This window comes from Colossoma macropomum, unplaced genomic scaffold (assembly GCF_904425465.1).
Source record: "Colossoma macropomum unplaced genomic scaffold, Colossoma_macropomum, whole genome shotgun sequence".
Taxonomy (NCBI): Eukaryota; Metazoa; Chordata; class Actinopteri; order Characiformes; family Serrasalmidae; genus Colossoma; species Colossoma macropomum.
In genome coordinates this window covers 25,881,592-25,908,446 of record NW_023494788.1, presented here as the reverse complement: position 1 = coordinate 25,908,446, position 26,855 = coordinate 25,881,592, and the positions used below count along the sequence as shown (strand labels likewise).

The following is a 26,855-nucleotide window of genomic DNA, read 5'->3' as shown; positions in this document are numbered from 1 at the left end:
TAAATGTTGCAGATATGAAATATTTTTTGCTTGCATGGCCAGTTTTATGTTTTGAGGTAGAAACCTAAATAACTTGCTAATTCTTGTTTATCCAAGCAATGAAACCTGTCTTTCATAGCTCCCTCTACCTAAAAAGACACTACAGACTACAGAAGACAAATTAAAACACAGTTTGTTAAATTATTTTTCCGAATGGTTATTGGCTTGGACGTACAGTTTTAAGAAAGGAAGGAAAGAAAGAAAGGAAGGAAGGAAGGAAGGAAGGAAGAAAGAAAGAAAGGAGAAAAAAGTTTACTAGGTATTAAGTCTTTACATTATGTGGGTATTCTTTAAACCTTAAATCAATTCTTCATGTTATGTCATTTTCAATAATGAAGAACGATTGTTCTATTAAAACATTATTATAGCATTACTGATAATAAAAGCTTGAGAATTAGATCTGATATTTTTTCTTTAAAAACTATTAAGCTTTAAAACTATCTATTTTTAATTTAAACTTGTGACTTAAGATGACCATCTAAAAGTAGGCTATCATGCTGAAACTACTCAAACACTCTACTACCCCACAAGAGTAAATGCACAGCTAACATCATCACATCAGTGTAAGTGTGCTATTTCAAGTTAGATTTGTTACAAGATTGGATTAGATTCATTCTTTCATTCATTTCCTTCTGATATGCGTCCAGTATTTTATGTTGACATCGGGTCAATATTGATGCCTGGTATCATATCGGTGCCATGCCTAAACGTAAGGTTCTTTAGTAAAACAGAAGTGGTTCTGTTATTATACACCTCTAAAGTCACCCACACATTTCCCTTGCCCTTAATACTGGCACACACCCACTTAAGTATACCACACACTTGTAGATAGATGTATGTTTAAAATAATTTGTAACCAGCTCTAAAAAAAAAAAGTTAAATATGTCCAGAATGATGAGTGTAGTTGAATATAGATAATTCTAAAATGACTGAAAAAGCTGAAGAACATCAAGAATAAAGTTATAATAAACTTCATGTCCAGAAATCCTTATATTGGCACATAACTTGACAACAAAGTAATTTAAATGGATAATCACTGTATACTATTTATCATTTAACTAATTCTTGTTTTTTTCTCAGAAAACTTAAAGCATTTAAAATGATCTTCTCCTGTCAGTATATTATTTGTTCTTCTTGCATAAAACAACAATTGTTAATATGACAAGTAATTTCAAACTACTGAATGCGTATACACACACACAGCCATGCTACAGTAATTAGTGAAGGGTATACCTGTATTTCAGTCATACCCTAATAGTTTACATATCCATCACAGTGGTATGAACTGATGTGAACCATCCCACACACTCCTCCTGTTGACATGCTGCTGCTTTTGCTTCTATTTAAAGGACTGATATTTCACTTGTGTATTGCCATGAAAGATAATAAATGCATCTTTGTTCCTCTGACTCTGATATATTTATATGAATCTAATAAGATATTTAACATATTTGGTGAGATTTTTAATATCACAAAATGTCACCACTAGGGGTACAAGATGAGTGTTATTATGACAATAATATTTAAATAAGCTAGGGAGACTAGTGCTTACACAAACCAGGCTGAGGCAACATAGGCTCCCTGCCTTGACTTTTCTTTCTACCTTTTGTTTTTTTCTATTTCTGAATTATATGCCTCTTTATCTCATAAAATCTGCTGCATATTACTTCATTCTTCTATGCTACCTTCTAGGCAGGACTCTAAATCTGATGTTTGTGCTGCCATAAAAACGGAAAAGAAACAAATGCTCTGCATATGAAACCTGTTTTTCCACAACAGCATTGTGCTGACTTTCCCTGAAGCAGAAGAGGGGGAAAAGTGACAGGGAGGAGTGTGATTTCAGGCTAAATTAAATTACACAGTTCTCAGCGCTCCAGATCGTTAAAAAAGAAAGAAAAAAAACTTGGGTAATGCATAAGTGGTTCAGTCTGAGCTCACACCTGGAGGAGTGTGTTTTGGTGAAGTGTCTACAGGCAAACAACCTGACTGAACGTATTAAATTAAATTTAAAATATTAAACAAATAAAAAACATCACCCTACTTCATCTGATTTAACTTATTAACTGTCATTTGTGTTTGTCCCACATCACTTCACGTTGGTCATCAACAAGAGTTGTGCTCAGGTCAAACCCATAACATCAAAGACTATGAAGGCAGTTGCTATGGCAAATCACTCAGAGCAGCAAACCCCTGCCACCCTCACCCCAATGTACCCCTTCAACAAATTCAATCACTCACTCCATCTCATCTAGCTTGTTCCACATGGTGAGTGAAACAGCTGATGGCCTCCTTTAGCTAGGTGACAATGTCCACCCTGTCATCTACAAATAAGCAAGCATGGCAGTGTTTGAATGTACTCTGAGTGAAAAAATAAAATAAATAAATGAACGGTACACATTAAGGCTGTACAGCATTCTTTTGCACTCCCACTCACGTCTAAAATTCACCCACTCAGATCAGCAAACCGACATGGCTGGCTGCAGTTCTGCTCAGCCTGTGTGCCTCTAATGAAAGATCAGGTGTGACTAGGGCAAGATGTCGCCATCGAGTTTACTCCTCAGGCCCAGACACCTTTTACAATCCTCCAGAGATGTGGCAAGCCCAGACACTGCTGCAGTATATCTACCTCTCCATTTCCCCTCACTCAAGTCCAAATCCTCCTAGGAACTGGCTAATCAATACTGAAAATCAGACCTTGGACGAAATTCTGCCTTGGATTTGCCCCAACCTGTAGATGTTAGAGGCCCTGTGTTCCGTAATTACACAACTCTAAGCGCCCCCTCTTTGACTTGGAGCAGATTGTTAATGCGTGCAGATGCTATTATTCTTATGCCACCCAAAGTGCAGTGTAAGCTTCCATAAATCTCCACTTTGAGCTCATGAACAAAGAGCTAAAATAAGGTTAACTGCTGTCTCTCCTGCTCTCGGGGAACATATGGAAAGTCTTTTTGACTTGATAAATCACCGATTAATGATTCCTACTTGCAGCTAATAAAAGCAGTGAGGCACAGCCGGAATCACTGGGAGGGAGATGAAGTCAGCCTGTCACTCAGAGCCGAAAACGAGTAAGAATAGCTAACCTCTCCAGACCATGCAGTCCCATGCCAGGTTTCTATTAAAATACATAAACATTTGCATGTCAGAAAGGAAAAACCAAATCAGTCTTGTCAGATCCCCATACTCTTTAAAATAGACTCTTGGAAATGCTGGGGCATTACTAATTGAATTAGGGGGTTGAGTGTGCTTGCAGTGGAGCAAAAGTACTCTGTTATCGAAACGAAAAAGGAGCCTTGAGAGCTGATAGCCCTCAGAAAGTTCTAGAGAGAGTGGCCTGTGGCTGGTCAGGAGATGAAATCAGCATGTGGTGAAGGGAATACATGGCTAAGAAGCGCTCCATTAAGGTCCTGAGGGAGAAAGTGGAGGAACGCTGTATAAACAGCTCACAGGCCTGACTCCCTCTGTGAGGTGGACCCCATCAGATAATGTTCTCACCAAGCAACGCTATCCATTCCATAGCCCACAGGGACATGTGGACCTCGACGCCATGTCCCTCTAGTGGGAAAAAAAGTCATAAGCTCACAAATACAGGATTCTTTCAGGCAAGAGCAACAGAAAGCATGTAAAGGATATGGACATTTTCTCCACAAACTTATCCTGCTTGTTGTCCGTCTTGGGGAAGTTCTGGATGTCGTTCTCCAGCCTCTGGATGTGACGCTCCATTGTGTCCAAACTGGCCTTGAGGATCTGGGCAGTCACTGTAAAATAAAGAGATAGTTTTATGATAAAAGTTCTTAGATGGCAGCCAGGAAAAATCTTCTGCCATTGTCTGATAGGTGAATGTTTGTAAGTGGTTATAAGTGCAGTGGGATTACTAGAATCTATCTAGAATCCTTGGACATGTAATCTAAGCAGACTTTAAATGTCTAAAATTACCCACACTGAGTTAAGATGTTTTTATTTAGGCAGGACATGAAAAGCATTCGACATAATGTCTGTCACAGTGCTCTTTAGAAAGTGCATACTGAGAATGCTTTAGGTGAAATACAGACCTGTTATGAAAGCTTCTATATGTGGAGGACACAGTTGACGTGGAAAAATACAAGACAAGGGTAAACATGAATATTCTGTTACTTAAAAAAAGTTTAAGATATGCCTACCAAAAGTAGAGATAAAGAAAAAAGCAGGCAGAAAAAGTAAAGCAGATTTAATTTCAGACCAAAGCCTGTAAAAGGTGAGAGATGGTCTATGAGAAACCCATACATGAAATTTCAACCCAACCCAAGCCCAACAAATATGCGAAATGATGTTAGAACTTGACCGCATCTGACTGAACCTGACATGTATTGCCAGGGTCCATCTACAATGACACAGTGACATTTATTTCAAGCCCTACTCCCATCTTCCTTTTAACATCAACTCTCCTCAGCTTCAAAGGATAGTGGCAATTTTAGGCACTTTAAACCAAAGGGAAGTACAGGTGTGATCAGGTCCAGTGAGCATCAGTGTCGAGGTTGAGCACATGGAGTGATGGCAGGCCTGAGGCTGGAGGAGCCCTCAGCATGTAGTGTGCTTCATTAATCTGCAAATAATCACTGTTTACTGCTCTTCTCTGCACTCCAGCTCTGCAGTCATATTGGCGCTTTTAAGTCCCGACTTCAAAGAACCCACCGTGTCTTTGGGGGGGGGTGGGGCTCAGGAGAGACGTGGACGCAGCCGTGGCATCATGTTGTGATTGCTGCATGGCTTTAGCAGTATTGTTACACACACTCTCCAAACGATCGCCACACTAAAGGGCTTACTCTCAGAGGGTCACCATTCTCACTCATCATGACCACAGGCCAATTTATTAGGCACTGACCCCATCTTGTTCATGGTCCATTGTGCGTGGACCCCATCTGTCCGCAGGTCAGCATAAGTGTCACAGTACAACTTTATATAGCAGCTCATTCCATTTTGGGACTTTAGAGGTTCTTCAGTACAGCCTTGTTCTAATTCCCTTTTTTACTGTAGATACAGCACATATATCAATTACATAATAAAGTCTGATAGTAAAAAAATTGGAGTTAAGCATGAAATGGCTTTAATAGTGTTACTTTGAGTTTAGTCTTCAGAGCAGGAATATTTGACTAATATAACGCACATCATAATCCAGTCAGTTCTCTTCTGACATTGTACTCTAGTGATCAACAAGAAAAAGGAAAAAAAAATGATGTCAGAAGATAAAACAAGTGTCCTTATGATGATAGAGATATGGGCCAGTCAGAGTGATTGTACAGGCTCACGGTGACTTACACCTGGTTTTACTTTTCGTCCACAGCAATAAGCCCACACAGAGAGGACAAAACACACATAGGACACAAATCAACCCTGACAATGTAGAAAGTAAAGGCTATATCATTAGAAGCATGCTGGAGGAAGACCACAACCAGAGATTTACTGTCCCCTAATCAAGCCTCACAAAGCTGGGGTTAATGCTCTCAGGGCAGTCTTGCCACTCACACAGCATTCCCCGGCAGAGCCGAGGAGACCTGGTCTAGAATCATGATAAAGGCTGGAAAATCACTACACCTCATAAGTGAGTGAGGAAGGGAGAAAGAAGGAAAGACAAAAATAGATTGAGTTGTGGACAAACAGGAAATACACATGTACACAGAGAGACCCCTAATGTGTGGGCATTTGTTGTTGCTCTGTTTATTCAAACATATTCCAAAACATAGTTTGACTACAGTCATCTGTAAAAGTTTGATGACGTAAAAATGACGTTTCTTTGATTTTCTAAGTGATCATAACACATCCTCCACAGGGATCACATTTCTGCACAGTTTAATGCACAATTGCATGTTTATTCTTGCCAATATGTTAAACTCGGCAAATAAATAAAAACTGTGCACTAAAAGCTGCAGAAGAATCTTGTATTTAAGTTCAAACTTTTGTATTCAGTATATTTTAACGTATTTTCAAAAATAACATTGTCAAGCACAGCCCCCAAGTAGTTTCTCTGCCTGAAATACTTGTTCTCTAGAGTCAAGTACAAGTCCCAGTCGTGCCACACTTCATCCATGATTTGGATTCCCCAAGCAGGAAAATGACAGGTGATGTACCATCTGTTGGACATCTGCTTAGTCATGTAGATAAAGATGAGTAGTTAGAGTTTGCTGAATGTGATGTGTTTCTTGACAGTGATGAGTTGCTGCCTGTGCACTGTAGTTACATATCAGCAGGCAGACCTATATCACTCAAAACCACAAAACTAGCATTACAAACACATTTTATAAACTGACTTAATTTTCATTTTTTCGGTGCTCGCCCTCAGGACTCACTCTTTTAAACCCACAACAAGTCATAGGTGCAAGTCAACCTGCACATTACTATTCGCTGAAAACAATGATCAGTGATGAATAATGTTAATAACTTGGTGGAAAAGAGCTGCAATTCCAAGCAAAACCACTGATGACATGCTACAGCAACTCAGGGTAGTGTGGTAGCATGTGTACAAAACAAAACCCTTAATCTGAGAAATATGTTAATGCCTCTTTTGATGTTCTTCTAAACATATAGGCTCGTTATGGGTCACTTTCTCCTTTTTCAGCAATAAATCTGTTTGTCTCAACAGCCGCTCTCCTCTTTCTAATGGAGCACTCTGTTGGAGGCTCGGGCAGAATAAAGTAAGCATCCTTTTGGGATATCATTAGTAACATTAATAGCAAAATAAAAAAATGTTTACTGGGGACCAGAAGAGCCACATTAATATCTCTCAAATGCTCATTTCTTAGGGTGTGGACAAGAAGGAAGGAAAGAAAAAAAAAAACAACAACAAAAAAAAATCCTCACAGTTTCCTTTCCTCCTCCTCTTACTCACCATTTCTGGGACAAGGAAAATTATACTAATGACTGCTGTCAAGATGATTCCATATATTCTCTAATAGCATGCGCTGAGGCATTTATCATTTCCTCAGGTTGAAAATATTCATATATTACTTACAATTACGAAGGTTTCTGCACCATTACTCAAGAACATGCTTAGAAAAGGTATATAAGTTTTACCTCGCTGCAGTATCTGTCTGAGAGGAGTACTAATCTCAACAAGAAAGTCCTAGGCCGTGCTGCGTTAATGACTGAGATACACAATAAGCACAAGCGCTATACAAGCAGCCACTGTCAGATTTACAGCGACGGCAATGCGCTTGTGGGTTCTGGCGCTCTGGTCCAGATTCCAGCGAGGAGAATTTATTTTCAGGGCCAGAGGACAGAGGAGAACTATTCCATTAAGCCCTGTCCCATTTCCCCTCCCTATAAACTGCCTAGAAGGAATACCACGCGTCATAAAGAGAGAGGAGATGCGCCACACAAAATACCAAATCATCGGCCCTAATGTGAGGCTGTCAGTATTATATTCAGCCATTTGTTGGATGGGGCCATTTTCAATTCCGATTTATGGATATGTTGTATCAATATTTCACTGCTCAGGCTCGCGGTGCTTTCAAAGGTTACAATGGCAATGGAGATTTATTTTTGAACGAGCCCCCCCTGAGTGATACAAGTTTTAAATAATCTCTATACTTGGGCAAACAAAGGCAAATTAAACATAAAAGGAAAAGGAAGGTCACCCACAAGCATCTATTAAATGCCAAGCAACAGAAGGCATTCCTTTATTCCTTATCTGCCTCACCGTGGGGATTTGAGTTTTCTTGCATGAATGAACTGTACAGTGCATGCGAGTGCGTAGTACTCAAAAGTGTTGAGGGGAGTGTATGTGCACGTGTATGCGTGGGGTGGGACATGGAAGAGCAAGTGATGTAAGGATGAATAAAGAGAAGTCTGCATGATTTAAAGCAATGGCTAATCACTTGACAAATTGAGATTTCAGTTCAGTAGAGGAGAAACAGCTGTGAGATGGGGGAAAAAAAGAAAAAGGAAAAAAAAAAAACAGTATGAGATATACCCAATATCATTAGTAAGGGTTCATTAGAGTTCACTCTATTTATTCCACCCCCACGACAAGAGAGGAAGAGTACACGGAATAGCCAAATCTGATTATTTATTTGCACAATGAGTTGAAAGCTCAGGGGGGCCTAAAATCCAAAGAGGCTAAAAACCATGCGAAGCTGTAGGCCACATATCAGACATTTCCATGAAATGTCGGTACATTTAAAGCAAGAGACAAAAAGGACAATCTTTCAGTGACACTCCTCAAATCCGATACTCAGAAGACTCCACTCGCTCCAATTACTGACATTGATTAGTGATCCAAAGACAATGCAATAAATCACAACACTAACAAGCAGGCCCATGCTCTGACAGTGAACTGACTTTTTCTCCCCTTTATATTCTGATTACACCTAGGTTCACTTAACTGGCTTAAAATGGCATCCCTTCAGTTGTTTAGAAACATGTTTGCATTCACATTTGCACCTGAGATTGAATGAAAGGCAATAAGATGCAAACAACAAAGTAATGGTATACTTCGGCAGAACAAAGGACAAAGGCAACACTCCAGCTCAGCATGTTCTGCTTTCAGGAGAAATCAAAGAGAGCGAGTCACACAGGGTGAAAGTGATATGCTTGCAGTGACAAAGCAGGCAAATTGATTGCTCTGATTAGCAGGGATCTTATATTACTCAAACTGAAGAGGTGTTACTGAAAAAAGGCGGGGATGGTGAACAAACGAGCCTATTTGCATGTACAATAAAAAAAAACTTCCCACTGTGTTATTAGTTGGAGACATAGTCCTGTTTGAATGATTCCATGCAATTTATTCAAGCTTTGTGAATTTCAATGTCATACAAGGCAGGGGAATGTGTGTGTATGGGGGCGTGGATTTAGAAAAGTTTCCAACACAATTCTTTAAATTTAATTCAAGGTCAAAAAAACAATGGGTGGACAAGTCATTAGAAACTGTGGAAATGGTATTATCATAAAAAAAAAACAGAAAACAAACAGCGCATAGTTTGTGCACAATTCAATTAATTTCTGTACTGAGAGGGTGCAAATCCACAATACGTACGGACTGAGCATAATTACTGGTCCCCATCTATGGTGTGCTAATCGGACAGAAAAAAAAGAATAAATCCTTTTAAGGTCGCTCCATTTATTATTTTAATTTCTATTTTCCTAAAATCCCTCACTTCACAAAGCTTTATCATAATTAAGGATTTATTTACTGATTCGATCGTTTGAAGGATTTAGTGGCTGGAAACCTTAAGGTAAAAATATGCTTCAAAATGAGCACTCATCCACGGGAGAACCCTTAAATCCTCACGGATGCGATGACAATATGCTGTAATCATAAAGAGTAAACACAAAAGGATAAACAAAAAACAATCACTGACAAAAGGTGGGGGGAGGAATAGATGAAGAGGACATTTGGGAGATAATCCAACAATGCAGAATATGAGCTTGCTCCAGTTGTAGACTATCTGCATTACGCTGCATCACTACCAACACCTGCTGCAATGAACTTCGCAAATAAGGATTTGTCCAGATTTCTGTGATAGACCACCCTCTACTCAGTTTAAAAATAAAAATAAAAAATGCATATCACAGTGAGATGAATTCTGGATTACCTATTCACATTCATGCCACATCAGCAGTGCATCTCACACAACACAAACAACAGTAAGCCCTGTCTATACCTCCCGCCAGCTATCAAGCGTGTGATTTGTAATTGTCAGTCTCTGCTTTCTCGCGCTCTGTCTCCATGTACGTCTGTCTCTCTGTCTCTCTCTCTCTCTCTCTCTGTGTGACAGACATCCATTCTAGAAGTGAGGATTTGCTATAGAAGCGCAGCGAGGCTAGAAATAAAAGTGCTTCTTCTCCCCCAGCTTCCCTCAGGATCCTGTAAACAGTGCTGGCCGAGCGATAACGCCACTCCATTGTGAGCTGCTTCTTGCTTCAATGACACCCTTCCACCACTGAAGCCTCTAAAAGGCCATGGAATTGACACAATTATTTATTTGAGGCTGCAGATAGAACGCTGATAAATAGAAGTGAGGACGTTGAAGAAAGGAGCGAGAAGAAATCCCGTTGGTGAGAAATGGAGCTGAGAGACAAAACCGTTGTGGTGACCTAAAAGCATGCGGACAAGCTGCTGAATAAGAAAGCAAAGGCTATCTGCGGCAGAAGAAAGGAACGCGTCTACAATTCAAGTCATGTACTTTTTGAAATTGTTTTGCTTTTGGCAGCCATCAAGAATGGCAGGCAGCAGACACCTCAGGAGGCCTCACAAATGGAGTCAATTATGATATATTTTGATATATGAGGGAGTTTTAGACATTGACCCGAGGTGATCACAAATCCAGCAGTTGAGAAGAAATCAAATGTGCTGAGCGAGAGAGGGAAAGACATAAAGAGGGCAGCTGAGCTGGGTGTGTAAGCTCTTGCCTTCTAGAAAAGAAAGAAAGAACAAAAAAGCCTTTCAAGCTGCATAAAATGTGACTCCTGATGTTACAAAACATGTCATTCCTTGAAACTCTACTATACGCAAGTGGCTCAAGAGGTCATTCTAGTTGTGCGACTGTCTTTCTTTGATGCTTAGAAATGTGCAAGTATCCATCAACAAGCAGCTACAGCTGATATATATGATGAATAAATAAAGGTTTAAAAAAGAGTAGCAAGAGAAGATGAACCATCTGAGAAAAGATCAAGACCAAAAAGCTGATCAGGGTCTGTCAGCTGGAGGCCTCAGGGGAGCACAGACTGCAGCTGCAAAAGCACAGGGTCTGGGTGGGCCGAGGCAATGTGTGAAGAACACCACTGAAACAGATGGGAGCGCTGGAGGATATTTACAGGTAAATGTATACCTTTATTCTTAACTGATTCATTACCTGTGTGCCCTTGCATGAGAGTCTTCTACCTGACTTTGTATGTCTGCATTTTGGAGTCATATAAGGAACTTGCTTCCAATTGTATTCCCGAGTCCCTCTTTTATTATGCAGATAACCTAATAATGACAAAATAAACCTTCACTAAATAATTTTAAAAAGATTATTATTTTATGCATACATATGTCTGATACATATCAAAGCATAATTTTTGTTTCGAGCACCTTTGTACCATTTGCACTTGCACTACTTTTGGCAATAAAGCCAAAAGTTGCGCAAGTGCAAATAGTACACTGTACCCCTTAGGTGGAGTCCATGGTAACAGACTAAGGGGCTAGTTGTAATTTTTGGTAAAAACACCTGGTAACTAATTCAATAAAATTCTACACTGCCTGAAACAAATGTGATTTCCAAGCTTCCATTAAAAAAACACACATCAGTATAAATTTGACTGGTGGCAGACTGTATGTCAAACACTCTATTTATTTTTGGTCACGAAGTAGAGCACCATACATGATCACAATAATATTTTAAACATATTAAACATGACATCTGTATTGTGTTTTTGCAATACACAGTCTGCAAATACAGAGTTCCAATAAAAATAGTTGTTTGAATTTTCATGAGACTGCTTTGTTTACTTTGGGTGGATTGTGTTAAAACTAAGCTGTTCTTCAGCTTGGCTACCTCTCACTCTGAGTTGGTTATATTTTATTTTTAAAAATGCTGCTATGCTATAGGCAGCAAAAGGGTGATCAAAACAATAAAATAGGTGTGAATTATGTTACTTACAGAAACAACTAAACATGATGTTGCCCTCTTCCTCCCTTGCCCCTTTTTAGCTTTAACAGCCTCCACTTTACTGGGAAGGTTTTCCACAATTTTGGAGTGTCTCTGTGGGAATTTGTGCCCATTCAGTTAAACGAGCATTTGTGAGGTCAGGCACTGATGTTGGACAAGAAGACCTGGCTTGCAATCTACAATCCATAGTCATCCTGGAATAGGAAAGGGCCTTTCCCAAACTGTTGCCACAAAAATGGAAGCACATAATTGTAAAAAATTGATAAAACGTATCTGTTTGCTGTAGCATTAACATTACATTTTAATGGAACCAAGGAGCCTAGTGTAAGCCCTAAAAACAGCCCCACACCATTAGACCCTCCTCACCCAAACTATACTGTTGGCACCATGCATTCCGAATTCTTCTGGCCTCCACCAAACCCAGATTCGTCCACCAGACTGCCAGATAGTGAAGCATTATTCATCACTCCAGAGATCACATTTCCTATGTTTTAGAGTGCAGTGATGGGGTGCTTTACACCACTCCAGCCAACGCTTGGCATTGTGCACAATTATCTTAGGCTTGCGTGCAGCTGCTCAGCCATGGAAATTAACTTCAAGAAACTCCCAATGCATAGTTCAGTGCAGTTCAGTTGCTTCCAGAAGCAGTTTGGAGCTCTATAGTAAGCGATGCAACAGAGAATATGCAATTTTCATTTACTACTTGCTTCAGCACTCTGCAGTCCTGCTCTGTGAGTCTGCGTGGTCTCTTGCTTCATGGCTGAGCTGTCGTTGCTCCTAGATGCTTCTATTTCACAATAACAGTACTTACAGTTCACCAGGGCAGATCTAGCAGGGCAAAAATTTCATAAACTGACTTGTGACAATAGTGGCATCCAATGACAATTCCAGGTTTAAAATCACTGAGCTCTTCAGTACAACCTATTCTACTGGCAATGCTTGTCTATAGAGACAATATGGCTATGTGCTTGATTTTATGCACCTGTTAGCAATGGGTGTGGCTGAAACACCTGAACTCAATAATTAGGAGGGCACCCATACACTTTTGGCCACATAGTGCATGATTAAAGTTAGCTGGCTAAGCAAGTAATCCTACTTTGCCAGAAGCACATTCTTACAAGTTGAACCTGTTTAACTACATAAAACACCTGTTAGATTTTTCCCTGTGTTAGGTTGTGGCCTGCATTTCCTTGTATGGCAAACGTAAATGTACGATTTTTCCAACTTTAATACTTTGACTTTACAGAAGAATCCTTAATAAAAAAAATAAAATAAAAACATTATAAACCACTCTCACACAACAAAGACCCATCTGATTAAGAATTGACACCCTATGCAATTCCATCCTGTTTGAATCTCTGACCTACATGAGAAATAACTTCTCTGATTCTAATCTTAAACAAGTTCACACTATAAAGTACCACAGAGCCTCTGGGAGTGATGCGAGGCTCAGAGGGTGGGAGTAACTCACTTACTGCTCTGCTCAAGTTCAGAGATTAGCCTGCCTAATGGAAACTATACATCATGACTGAAAATGACAGGGGAGAAGTGTAGAAGGATTGCATAAAGAACAGATTGCTGTCAACGAACTGTTAATAATTATCACTAATAAACGCAAATGCTAATAAGCCTACAGAAGTACAGCTGTGACTGAACTTTTGTTTTGCAGAAAAAAATGGATGAAAACACAGCAGATTTGAGAGTCCTCCTAAGAGGCGAAGAGCTAGAGCAAATGCGGTGGGCTCTGGAGGCTAACTGAAATGGCAGTGGCTGATGGGAGTGGTGGGCAGATTGACTCATGTCTTCACACTCATTCACGACTTCAAAGTCACACGTTATCACATGCAGCAGCCTATTTCACCTCACAGGGACACACTTCTACAGTCGCCTGACATTTCGTCAGCAAGGAAAGTTCGCTTCCTTCCCCTCTGTTTGTGAGAGTGCAACGATAAGCACATCACAAGTCACTTGCAAGGAAATGACATGCTAGTATGATGAACACAGAAAAAGGACAGGACTTTGAGCTGTATTCAAGAAGAGAGGACACAAATACAAATGAAATTCAAAAGAAATACAAACAGTTACTTCATCATAATATATATCAGTACAAACAGGTATTGGTGAGGGGTTGATCATATAATAAACTCCAAAAACAATTTTGTAGTGACATCAACTAAACTGCAACATGTGAGGGACTTTTTCTGCACACTGTCAGGTCCACGTTGTCTGACTCCTAAAAACAGTGTCATTTGCAAGATGGTGAGTGTGTTTAGATGCTTTAATGCAATCTTCTCATGTGTAACTGTACTAGGGACTTAATCTTAGCTCAACAGCTCCCTCTATCAGGAACACACAAGATTAAAGAAAGGAAGCACCTCCCTTATTTGGGGATATTAACAGCAAGCACTCAGGAGGTAAATGAGTGTAACCTTTTACACTGCAACAAAACACCTCCACAACTCAGTGAGCACTTGAAACATGCACTTAGTGACCCCACTACTGCACTCTGCTGACAACAGTCATAAGTTTAATCATAATGAATCTATAGCACAAACTGTCATCTTCAATTTCTCTCTAATTTAAACATAGTGTAAATATGATAACTAGCAGAGCCAATCTCAGGAAGATACACTTAATGGTGAGAAAAATATATTGCACTTCCATCACCAAGCCTGACAGCACACTCCACCTCCTCAAAGAAATTTATTAAATACCTGCAATCAGAAAATAGAGCTGAGAATACAATTGAAAATCAATTAAAGAGATATATACATCACTGATATCAGGTAAAGTAGGATGGGAAGAAAACTGTACATCAAATAACAATATAGCAATAGATTGATCATGTGGGTACACAGAAGGCTAACAAAGTAACAAGGATTCAAGCTCCATGACCCGTTACACAGTGTAAAGAGGATAACTAGCAGAGCCAATCTCAGGAAGATACACTTAATGGTAAGGAAAACATATTGCACTTTCATCACCAGCACTGATAGCACACTCCACTTCCATTACTCATGGAAAAGTATTATGTGCCTGCACTTAGTTTACGTCTGTAAATCAGAAGGATATTATGGTACATTCTAACAGAACACATTCTCTTTCCGTAGTGGAAAAAAATCCAGGCAATGCATTTGAAAATCAATTAAGGGATTCAGATATCACTGATCTCAAGTAAAAAAGGAGGGGAGGAGAGCATTAAGTTGATCATGTGGATATGCAAAGGGTTGTCTAAGTAACTAGCATTCAAGCTAACCATGACCCATCACTGTTTTTTTTTTTTTTTAGCCAGTGCTTATTCATCTGAATGACTAACCACATATAGACACTTCTCTATGGGATTGTGAATGCTTTTTTTTTCTTTTCTTTTTTTTCCTCATTAACTGGTGAATGCAGGCAGATAGCTAACGTTACTAGGAAGCCAAAGATATTACTGCAGTATAACTTTGATAACCACCTTCAAATCAACATAACTATGGAGAGAATTAATTTGTTGACCAACAAATAATATCACCAACCCTGATAGTACACTCCGCTTCCATTACTCATGGAAATGCATCAAAGAACTGCACTTAGTTTACATCTGTAAATCAGAATTAAATTATGGTAGATTTTAACAGATAATCTAAAAACTTAAGTAGGCAATGATGCCACCTCAGTATGGCTTCTCTTCTCTGGCTGAAAGGGCAAAACCTGCACCATTAAACACCATTTTGTGCTGAATAAAGACAGAATCTCTGTTCTTTACAACTTTGTTATTAGTCTATAGCTCAGTGGCTAAGGTAGCAGTCAGGATTAGTTAAAGCTGCCGGGATTCCCAATGACTGTATGAAGCATTTGCATAACGAATACTAGGTATTGTAGTAAAAATATATTATTAATGAATAAAAATGTTAATGAATGAAAAAAAAAACATTAATATAATTAAAATATCTAAAAAAATCTGTCCAAAAAAATTACTGAGGAATACAATGCTGCACTACAGATTACTGCAAAACACAACAAAACAAATTTAACTTTTAGGCCAGAATACTCTTTAACATACCTATTGTCTATCAAATAAATACGCCAAGTCAGTAATCACAACAGTGAATTGTGACTACACTTCATGTCTCAATGTTGCAACACAGTATTTTACATAAATTTAGAGAAAAAGACCTCAAACAAAGAGTTTCAATTTGAACTGAAGAGGTTACAATTCATAAGCATTCTCTTGAAATTATAAGTATAATAGTTTTCAACATGCAACATGCTTTTTGGCCCCATGAAAAATGGATGCTTAATTTGATGTTAAGATCTGACCGATTTTAGTGTGGATATGATCATTTATTAATTCATCATCTCCCAGATCAGTGAGTATGCTTGTGGCTGTGTGCACACTTCTGTTTTTTTACCACTAGTTGAAAGTGAGGAGGAGATTTGCAGAGAGGACACAAAGTTTATTTTCATAGCAAAGCTTGAACGTGTTGACTTTAATTTCATCCATATATGCTTAAACACAAATCCTACTGCAAACCATTCCAAGTGTATGAACCAAAACACAGTGCAAAGCACTATTCCTACACAGCAGTCTGGGTGCACTGCCAGTGTTCATGCTTCAGTGTTGTTATCTTGTGCATGTGCGTCTGAGTGTGTAGGGGGGGTTGTTTTAAGGTAACTATTGTCAATCCACACAAGGCTGAGACACTTAGCAAAAGATGATGTTGCCAAAACATGTTAAAGGTGTTATAGCATGGTACAGATTCACAAGCCAATGTAGTGTCAGCTTCTACTTCAAATGAAACCGAAAAGCAAAGTGATAAAATACAAGAGAGTTTCTTGTAGAGAAAAGGGAAGGAAACATAAAATACAACATAGTTTTCAACAGAGTGAACGAGTTTCAAGAAATATGAACAACTGAGCAAGCTAGGTTCATAAGACGGTTATGAGGCAAAATCAATTTCTGAAGCAAAATCTATTTAATCTCGTTATATATACTATTACATTGTTTGCCATTTTCATTATTAGCCCTGTAGAAAAGCCTGGATGGGACACAGTTGTTTTCACTGACTCTCTTGTGAAAGACTGAACAAAACTTCAGCTCGTAATTGACACAGATGATGCAAATAAACGAGATGCACTGAAAACATGTAGATGTCCTGTGTAAAGGTTCTCTGCTTTCTCTGCATAAATGGCTACCATAGATAATCAATAAGGCTTTGTAATGAAGACTTTTGTTCATTGGAGGAAAGGCATTTAGATGATCGGTGACACCACCTTTGTTCTGGTTGTTGGTCTGGGTCAAAGCCAACAGTTATTTGACTGTGGAGCAGCTCAGAATGCACTGAACAGAAAAGAAAGCAACGTAAATGGGCCATAAAATACAACTGAATTGAACGAAAACAGGGCCCAACCACTACGAAAATTCTACTGCCGATACCAATACCGATTTAAAGGTCTAAAAATTCAGATAACTGATAATCTGAAATAATATGAATGTAAATTTGGTTTCTGTTAATTACTTTTTTACCTTTGTTGTAACGTGGTATTTTCATGTTCAAGGTTAGATTTGGATACATTTTGCATGTGTTTGTTCAGCATGTATTGCTGAGATGTAGTTAAAGGCGTGACTCACATCCAGTTCATCAGTGGAACAACTATCTAAGGTTTTGCCCTTTCATTGGGAGATCTTGTTGGTAATTATTAGTAATATCTGTACAGATAAAACTGCAGGTTGTCAACGTCAGGCAATAATATAGGCTAGCCAATAAGTCAGTCTGGCTCTAAAAAAGACTATACATTACATATAATCAAATAAAACTTAATTGATACAAACCTGAAATATTCTAATGTAGCTCTACACAAATGCAATGTAGTTTCCAGGTCATTGTGCATGTATGGCTTAATTATATCCTATCAGAGAAGATGTGATATGCAATTTTAGCTACTAGTTATGCTGTAATAATGTATGAGCCTAGCTACATTAGTTAGGTACCAAACTAAGATACATTAAGATATGTCTGTAAATGTTATCCTCTATATGCACAAATCTACTGAGTTTAGAAAAACATTAAAATTGACTCAAGGGCACAACGGTTATCACAATGGTTGGCCTATCATTTTACTATCTACACAGTACAGATCCTCAACCCTTACAAACTGAAAAGGTTGTAGCATCTGGGGAAAAAAGAACTGTGAAATTCCACCACCTTACCATTTTGGTCGACTGCTCAAGGCTGTCAACTTCAGACCTCAGAACTGTCTGAACACATCAGCAAGCCTTTATCTGAGGTCCCAGCATCCTCAGAAACTGAACATAAATCAAAAAACTTTTGGCGACAAGGGAAATTATCAGTACTTTCATTGCTTTCTATTGAGAATTGCACATGGGGAGTCCCACCTACGGACAGCACATAGTTTTACCAAACAATAAGGGCTTCAGAAGCAATTTAATAGGGCTCTGGGTACCTGTATGAAAGATATTGGACTAACAGCAGGCGTGTGTATTACGCTTCACTGTTATTTTAGATGCTAAGAGAAAGTGTTCTTATTTTTTATTTTTGGTGCAGTATCCATGTGCCTCTATCACACTGTACATTACTGCAGGCTCAGGCCAGTGAGAAATGTCTGTGTCTAGGCAGATGTAATAAAAATTAACAGAATGTTTACCCCTGCAGGTACTGTAAATGATAAATTAAACTGCAACCAAACAGCTGGATGGTTGTAAGACTTTGGAGATGGATGACTTTCCCAGGCTCATAGTTGTTCTTCATACAACAATGCCATCCACAATTACTGACCATTAATCGTTTAAGCTGCGAGGCTCATTGGTCTATAGGTGCAGGGGAGAGAAACAGCAGGCACGATTTTACTGTTGTGTTCCTTATTACGCCATGCATCTCTGTGCATTCAGAAACATGCTGCTCTCCCGCGTGCTGATTGCTGTGACTGCAGCTTGATTAATGGTGGCTTTGAAGTGAAAGTGCTCTATTCATTGAAGGTGTGAGGCAGCCCTTTTCCCTTGATTGGCTGCTAGCGCAAGCTGAAGGGTTTTGCAAGAGAGGTGTCAACCATTAGGAGGTCAGGGTCCTCTGAAGCAGCGCTCTAGAGGGCAGGAATAGCTGGCTGAGAGGGCCGTGAGCAAAATGGCTGCCAGACAAAAGCAACAGACGTGGAATGGGAGTGCAATTTGAGGCTTTAGAAGCTTCAAGCTTCAAGATCAACAGCATCGCAGATGAGGCAGCCTCCTCTGGGGGTCAATGTCAGCCAGGGAGGGAAAGTAACTTTAAAGTTAGATTCCAGCCAAACACATTTTTTTTATTTATTTGACACAACTGTCTGCCAATGAGATGATGAAATAAACAACAATGTGAACTTCTACATCATTTTCCAAATAGACAACGCTACCTTTCAAGCTCTGAAAGGAAACGGTCAATAGCATCTGTGTTTTTTTGGTGATGAGTTTTGCATCATCACACTACTGAAAATCAGAGGGAAAAGGAAAAATATCTTTCCATTGTCTCAAAAGCATGCTGAAATCACAAGATTCTTTCAGTCCTCAGAAAAAAATAGCCAGCTATGACAGCCTACTGAGGCTGTTTTGGCTTGGATTTTTGCTTGAACCTAAAATTAAAACGGGACCGCAGTCATGTCTCTATGCTCTTCTGTGTCATTGCCTTGACATAAGCATTTATTGCACCAGCTGAATGCAACTGCTTTCTGACATGCCACTGCTTTACACCACCCACCGCTGACTCTGATGATAAACCACACACAGCTAGTATATTCACTTACAGCCTTATCATCTTAAAGCTTAATGGAAACATCGCGAGGAGCAGATTAATGTCTTTCTAAGAGAGCTACGCCCAGCACGGAGTAGAATCTTTGTGGAATTATGGTGAGTTGAAAATTTTAGTAGATTATGACTGTCCTTCAAGAGGCATCGGAGACATGTTAAATACAAATGATCTCTGCTGTGAGGTGTGTTATTATCCTTGGTAGTGATCTTCAGATTACGGCTCACTATTTATGACAAGTGTAAATTTTAAGCCTTGTGTCTCGCTGTACAGTAAGACTAAAGAAAGTTGAGCCCCTCTCCTACAGTGATTCTCCAATGTGAAAACAGCTCTTTTAAATCAACTCTGTGCTGCCGGCTATGTGTGTTTAAATCTCAGGCACAGGAGGAAAAGAGGACGTACACTGTTCCCGGCTTGGCTGCCAACTTCATTGTCTATTAAAACAGATTGTTCTCACAGTGTGTGACCTTCTGCTTGTATTGGTACTGAGGCCCAACATAACTACTTAAATTAGGATACCCCGTGTCTCACCTTAACTGAGTAATAAAGTCCATCCAAAGAGATTTATGTCCTCCCCACAATAAAAAAAGGTCAGATCAATTCCCACACCTGCAAAATCTGTCTTCATTTAGCATAGGAGAACATGGAGTGGTGGGGGGGACGTCAAAAAACGTATTGTCGACAGAGCAAACATGTCTAAGTAAGTGCGCATACGCAATGTGTTTAAAAGGGAAAGTGCTCCATATTGATTAGAGATTGGATTGCCCATTTACCTTTTGTTTTGCATCTAGTGGAGACACACAGACCTAAGCAATAGATTGCAATGCTATAAACAGGGCTCTCACTACCTCAGGCAATCCTTAAACTCATCAACGTTTTAATGAGACTTTCGAGCAGGGAGACAAATTAACTGCTTTATTTTTTTTTTCTTTCCCTAAGCGTAGAAAAGTAGAGTTGACAGACTAAGCTCTATATCATACCGGATCTGATCTGATATCACTCTTCTACAAACAATAGTTTTGTAATTTATGTTACCTCTTCCCTACCTTTGCATAGGCTAGGAATCTCAATGAGGAGCTCATATGTAGCAAAAAACATTTTTTTCACAGCTTAAAACGGCTGAAAACAATGTCTTCACTGTGACCACCAATGAAACTTGCCATAAAACAAAATTTTGAAGTCTTGTAATGTAGCTCTACATAATTGCAGTGTAGTATGTTTATTCCCTGTTGTGCATATATGATTTAGCCATATCCTATGAAAGAAGAAGAAATATGTGATTTTGCTTTAGGTTTCGTATGAGCCTAGTTACATTGGTTAGGATGTTTATGGAGTTGCTTATGCTAAATTATTAAATAAGGATATGTTAAGATATCAACCTTATGTAAATGGCTCCGTAGATACTTAACTATTCTACCGAACAGAAGAATCACATGTAGCAAAAAGAATTACACTTTTAATGACAGGTGGATTTATGGCAATTTAAAAATGTCCCAGATCATTGTCCTGTTATCCTAGAGGGAGTGCATATCTGTCACAGACAGCATGTTTGCTATCTACTGCACTGGACACCTTAATGGATGAAGTACGCATTAGCACAGATACATATCGGTCGCATCTTCTCCCTTAATGTGAAGTGCAGAACAGATAGCATGATTACTACACAGGGACTACTACCAGGTGAAGATAAAAGAAGACATCAGAAGAGATCAGAAGAGATCAGAAGCCTCCATTTACGGTGGAAATGTTTTCTGGTAAGAATGCTGCATTTATGTTATAATGCACAGTGCATAAAAACTGTATGGTCAGGAGCAGTGTGTAAAGGTATTATGAAATAGCCCATGCTGTTCCTGAAATAAAAAAGTAAATGGAGATGACATTGCCATACATCTTTTGTACTATTCACTACAAAAAGAAATATATCTAAATATTACTGTCAAAACATAATATCAAACATAATATTATATATATATATATATACTAAAAAAACAAACAAAAAAAGAAGTGAAAATAATATTTATAATATTTAAAATTTATTATAAAATTTAAAATTTATAAATTAAAGCTTTTTGATTCTTTTAAAGTTGAAAGATTTATATTTAAATATTTCATGAGTTTAATTTTTAAATACAAAAACTTAATTCAAAAGTTAGATCCTATTGTTTTGAAGTAAACGTCCACGCCTGCCACGGCAGTATGCTTTAGCTTGCTAGCTTGATAGTTTGGGTTTTTAAGTTTGCTGCTTTTTTCTGTCTTTGTACATTTGTATGTCTTTATGTACATCTTCACTGGAGTTAATGTTTTGCTTGTCAAGAACAGATGAATTCTTTATAGGGAAGTGCTGCATTTGTTGTTGTGTTTATGCTAACCTGTGTTCTCATTAATGTGTAAGTATTCTTGCTACTGTTTTTGTCTCGATTGGAAAAAAAAGAACAACACTGAGGTTAGTATGCTGCCATTATGGTGCTGCATAGGCCTTGTTTAACTTGCTGTGACATAAACAACACTGACCAGCCAAAACAGGTAGCCAAGTAGCCCACCAAACCTTTGTTCGTAGAGGCTCATATCTTGATTATCTGGGCTTGCTTGTAAGCAATCATCAGTAGGAATATCTAAACAAGCCTGATGCATTTGGAACCCTGTGGAGTGATAAAGTTAAAAACAAGTCCTGTGGACCGATGAAGTTAGAACTTTTGGCCACAAAAGGTATGTTTAGAGAAAAAAAGGGTACAGAACATCATGAAAAGAACAGCTCTCCCACTGTTAAGCCTGGGGGTTGTGTTGCAGCCAGTGACACAGGGACAATTTTGCTGGTAGAGGGAAGAATGGATTTAATTAAATAAATTGAAGTAAATTCTGGAAACATACATTACACCGTTGATAAAAAGTTAAAGATCAAAAGAGAATGGCTTCTACAACAGGACAATGATCATAAACACACCTCAAAATCCACAATGAACTCTCTCAACAGGCACAACCTGAAGGTTTTGCCACTGCCCTCACAGTCCTCTGACCTATACATCAACAGAAACCTGTGAATAGACCTCAAGAAGCAAAACAAAAATTGAAAGACTCTTAGGTGGCTACAAAAAGCATTTACGAGCTGTGATACTTGCCAAAGTACTGAACATTCAGGGAGCCCAACTTTTGCTTCAGGCCCTTTTATTTTTTGTTATTTTGAAACTGTACAAGATTGAAATAAAAAAGTAATCTTGCTCAAAATATCATAGTGTTCTGCCACTGGCAGCACTGCCATTGCAGCTCATAAGCATCCATGCAAGGGGGCCATAGCAAGAGGTTCATGGGAGGCACTCGCCCCCTTAAAAACTGCTTAATGTTGTTCATAGTTTGAGATGTATGTATTGTTCATGTTTATTTTGTGCCAAGGAATGTTAGAGTTAGAGCAGGATAAGTGGCTACCATAAAGAGGGCTCATATGGCTAGAGATCTTCTGCTCTGTTCTGTTAATTTTTCAGGTGCCCTTCTGCTTGGTGTTTAATAAAAGAGCATTTCCTAGTAGCAGAAATATGGCTTCCTCTAACTCTTCTGCATGACACTACAATATTAAAGAAATGTGTCATCTTTATCATTATGCCTTTTGAAAATCAGGTTAATCTTTTACTCACTTAGCTATTCACAGTAACAGAAATTTTCACCAGGGATGGGCACATTTTGCATGCCACTGTATAACGAAAAAGAACATGACTCACAAACGTTTTTGTGTGTCTGTGTGTGTTTTTGTGAATTGGTGTCTAGATGCAAAATGCTTAAATAAATCGTACTGATTTGGGTTGCGATAAGCTATGTAAACTGTGGGCAGGACTGTAATGAGGAAAAGCAAATACACAATCAAAATGCGTGACACAGTTCAGCGGATTCACATTTTGACTGACATCAAGTGGCTTCAATATTTTCAGAAGAAAAAGAAGACACATTTTCATCCCTTAATATTTAAGGCTGCCTTCATCTATGAGCTGGTTTTCCCCAAATTTCTCAAACATATCCCTGTCACTAGTGTATTTATTTTTTTAATTACTTCTTTATATTCACCACAGACACTATATGGTCTACCCTTCACTACAGGGTTATAACATGCCAATCATCTAGCATCTGGCATGTCACATTATGGATTATGGAGTCAGTTATGAGTCATATATATATAAACATTTGTGGTTTTTTTGTTTTATTTATTTTATATAGTTGTGCTGTGACTCCTTCTAGGTTTAATCCTTTTAAAACGTAGCATGTGACCAAAAAGCATAATATAAAGAAACAGTAAAATATTAAAAACAAATAAATCTAAATTATCCTTTAGATTGCTCCAGGCAGTTGTTATCATTTTTTAAAAGGAAAAACATTATTCTGTTTCTTTTTTTGAGGGATCCTTTATGCATTAGAACTCTTGCAGAGGCATCCAGCAAGTATCTTTTGGCCATCATAATAATTTTGCTGGGCCATAAGGATGCATAAATCTTCATTTGATTTTTCCAGAACGGATCCTCGCCACCCCATCATACCGTCAGGCAACATGCTTCCCAAGTATTCACTGCTGGTGTCACTGACATTTTCAAAACCTGAGAGATGCAAAAAGTGTTGTCTCCTGATATTCTCATAACTTTCAAGGTCTTTTCTGCAGCTGGAATGTAGGAAAATCATTCTGATGGGCCAACGAGACAGGGAAACATTGAAAAGAAATGAAATTGTCCCTTTTGAGAAAATAAAGGGTCAAAAAGAATAGATTATTGGTTGTGAAGCCATTTTGCACTTATGTATAGCTTCAAATACTGCAAGCAAACAATAATTCATTGGTTTGACAGCTAAACCCTATATTTTTGAAAAATTCTTTCAAACATGAAAGTTTTTACAAGTGCACTGTCTAATCTGTTCTCTGAATTTTTTAACTTCAAACTACTTGATTTACAGTCAAATCATAATCCTAGTGAGATATTTAAACCCAATTAAAGTTCTGTCATTCTGTAAGCAGTTAAATTCAATATTTTAAATATTCATGACACAAAAAAAAAATGTGGAGCACAGTTTTGAACTTTTGCTTGAAGTCAAGAATTAAATAGAAGTTTTTGCTTAAATTTCTGCCAGGCCAATGAATTGACATGGGATGACTCTACATGCTGTGCTTTAATTCTTCATAGACCAATACAAAGTGCTCTTATAAAATCAAGGAAGGAAATGCAACCATGTAGTAACATGCATCAGTTTTCTGATTGGTCAGGAGATAGTCAGAAACAATATTTTTGGCATGATTTGTATTATCATATTGAGCATTTAAAACAAAGAAGTCCTAAAATGTTTTCTTGTCATCTAAAGAAAATAAGGTATAATGATACCTGTCCTGTTTTATAACTGATGTCTAAACAGCTGGGAGAAAATAATGATTAAATGATGGAGGAGGGAAAAAAGCCACCTCTGCTATTTTAAGAGCTGACAATAGGGCAAGGCAACTAAAAAGATTCAGTGGTGCGGAAGCATGCGAAAACTCAGCTGGTATGGTGGCACTGCTACAAGTGGGTACTACTTATCTGCGGCTCTGCTACACGTTTACCTTAACTAATTTTGGAAAAAAAAAAAAATAAATACATAGAATGCCACACAGTGAAAATAAATAATAAAGCCTCATTTGCTGAAAGGAAACAGTTAGCACAGAGTGCACACTAGCTCTGGGCTGTAAAGTCACTGGCTGCCTCTGTAACCCCAGGCTCTGGGAGCAGAATTGCTGCAGGACAGCGAATTGTTTGCCTTCCTAAACCCCTCCTGTCTCTAGGCAGCTTCCGTGCCTCTTCCCATTCTATCGCCAATTACCTCAGGACCTCCGTGGCTCTGAGCACATTGGGATAACTAACAGCCACAGGCCTCCTGCCCATGAGGCATCTTTCTTTCAGGCACCTTCCTGTAAGCCAAATGCTGCTCCAGTGCTGAGCAAAACTAAGAGAAGATAAGAAAGTGCCAAGCATCACGTTATTAGTTCCTCTGCCTCTCTGTGGCTTAACAGGTCATGAAACGATGATTGCACTGTCTGGCAACACTTATTCGAGTGGATGACAATCAATATGCAGGCTGTATGCTGAGCATTAACACCTTCTCAAAATATTCTAAAGCTAAGTTAAGTGCACGTCATACTTTTCAACAGATACAGCAGCCCAGACTGAGCTCAGACACCTTTGATTTTGTCTCTACATGACATGCAAATCTTTCTAAGTGAAAATAAGTTCACACAACTTCTACAGGGAACAAACTTACCTTTGGTGTTTTTCTGCAAATTTTAGTGCACAATTTCTATTTTTTTAACATACTGGAAAAAATAAATAAAACCAAAAATTAAAAACATTGCCACAACTTTTGCACAGGCCGTGTTTTATGTTTTATTTTTCATTTTTCAATATGTTAAGTTCAGCAAATACACAGGAACAGTACATCAAAATGTCCAGAAATGTGTACTTTAGAGAATGTTTAATTATTTTCACTTAGAAAATCAACATAAGGTAATTTGACCGGGGCACCCAAAATTTGCTCACATTTGTATGTAACAGTCAATACAGCAAAACAGTCAAAACAGAAAAAATCTCTTCCATTCTTCCCTTCCATTTTATATAAAAAGTAGATGTAAATGAAGTATTTTTTAACAGATGCTTAAATTGGCACATTTTTATTTATGGAGTTCATTTCAAAAGTTTGTGCACCCCTGGTCAAATTTTTTGTTGAAAGTGCACATCCTCTACAAAGAAGACACTTCTGCACATTTTAATGCACAATTATTGTTTACCTGCTGAATTTAATATATTGGGAAAACAAAACATAAAATGTGGCCTGTGCTAAAGTTATGTCACTTTTTTTCCTCCAAACTCAGCAAAGAGAAATTGTGCACAAAAATTTACAGAAAAATGTCATGTTTACATTTGTACCCTACAGAGGATGTGCCCACTTAATTTCAATTATATAATCAACAAAACATGTGATTTGACCTGGGTTGTTCAAACTTTTGCATATGACTGTAAAACGGGCTGAGCTCTCGAATAAAAACTACAAGCTTATACAGGACACTCGCTTAGTGGCATTGCTCTGCATGTGCACGTCGAATGAGCAAGCTAAAGGTAGCGAAAAGAGAACAGGAAGAAGACAAAAGTGGGCTGGAGAAGAAGCAAAAGGGGTGCCCAGTAATGGCAGCAGCAGCACCTAATCCCCTCCATCTGAGATTTTATTGGCAGCTCTTCTAGAGAACGGCGGCTCCCCATTATGACTTAACACATCAAAATGGCAGTGTGGCACACGCAGAAAAGGCCACCTGAAGACAAACACAGCAGCCGGCGCTCTATCTGCTGCGAGCCTGCAGCCCCACACTGCCTCAATTTGGCCAGCAACAATCGATTGCGTCCCTCGCTATCTGCCACCCCCCACCCCACCCCCA

At 38.6% G+C, this 26,855-nt stretch overlaps 1 protein-coding gene across 11 annotated transcripts in view; it reads right to left on the bottom strand.

Moving 5' to 3' along the window:
• diaph2 (diaphanous-related formin 2) overlaps window positions 1–26,855 on the bottom strand; it is a 444,886-nt gene that overhangs the window by 110,186 nt on the left and 307,845 nt on the right. For all 11 annotated transcript variants that reach the window (XM_036568916.1, XM_036568915.1, XM_036568920.1 and 8 more), the window contains one exon: window positions 3,670–3,794. In XM_036568916.1, the coding sequence (XP_036424809.1) occupies window positions 3,670–3,794 (125 nt within the window). The remainder of the gene's footprint in view (window positions 1–3,669; window positions 3,795–26,855) is intronic.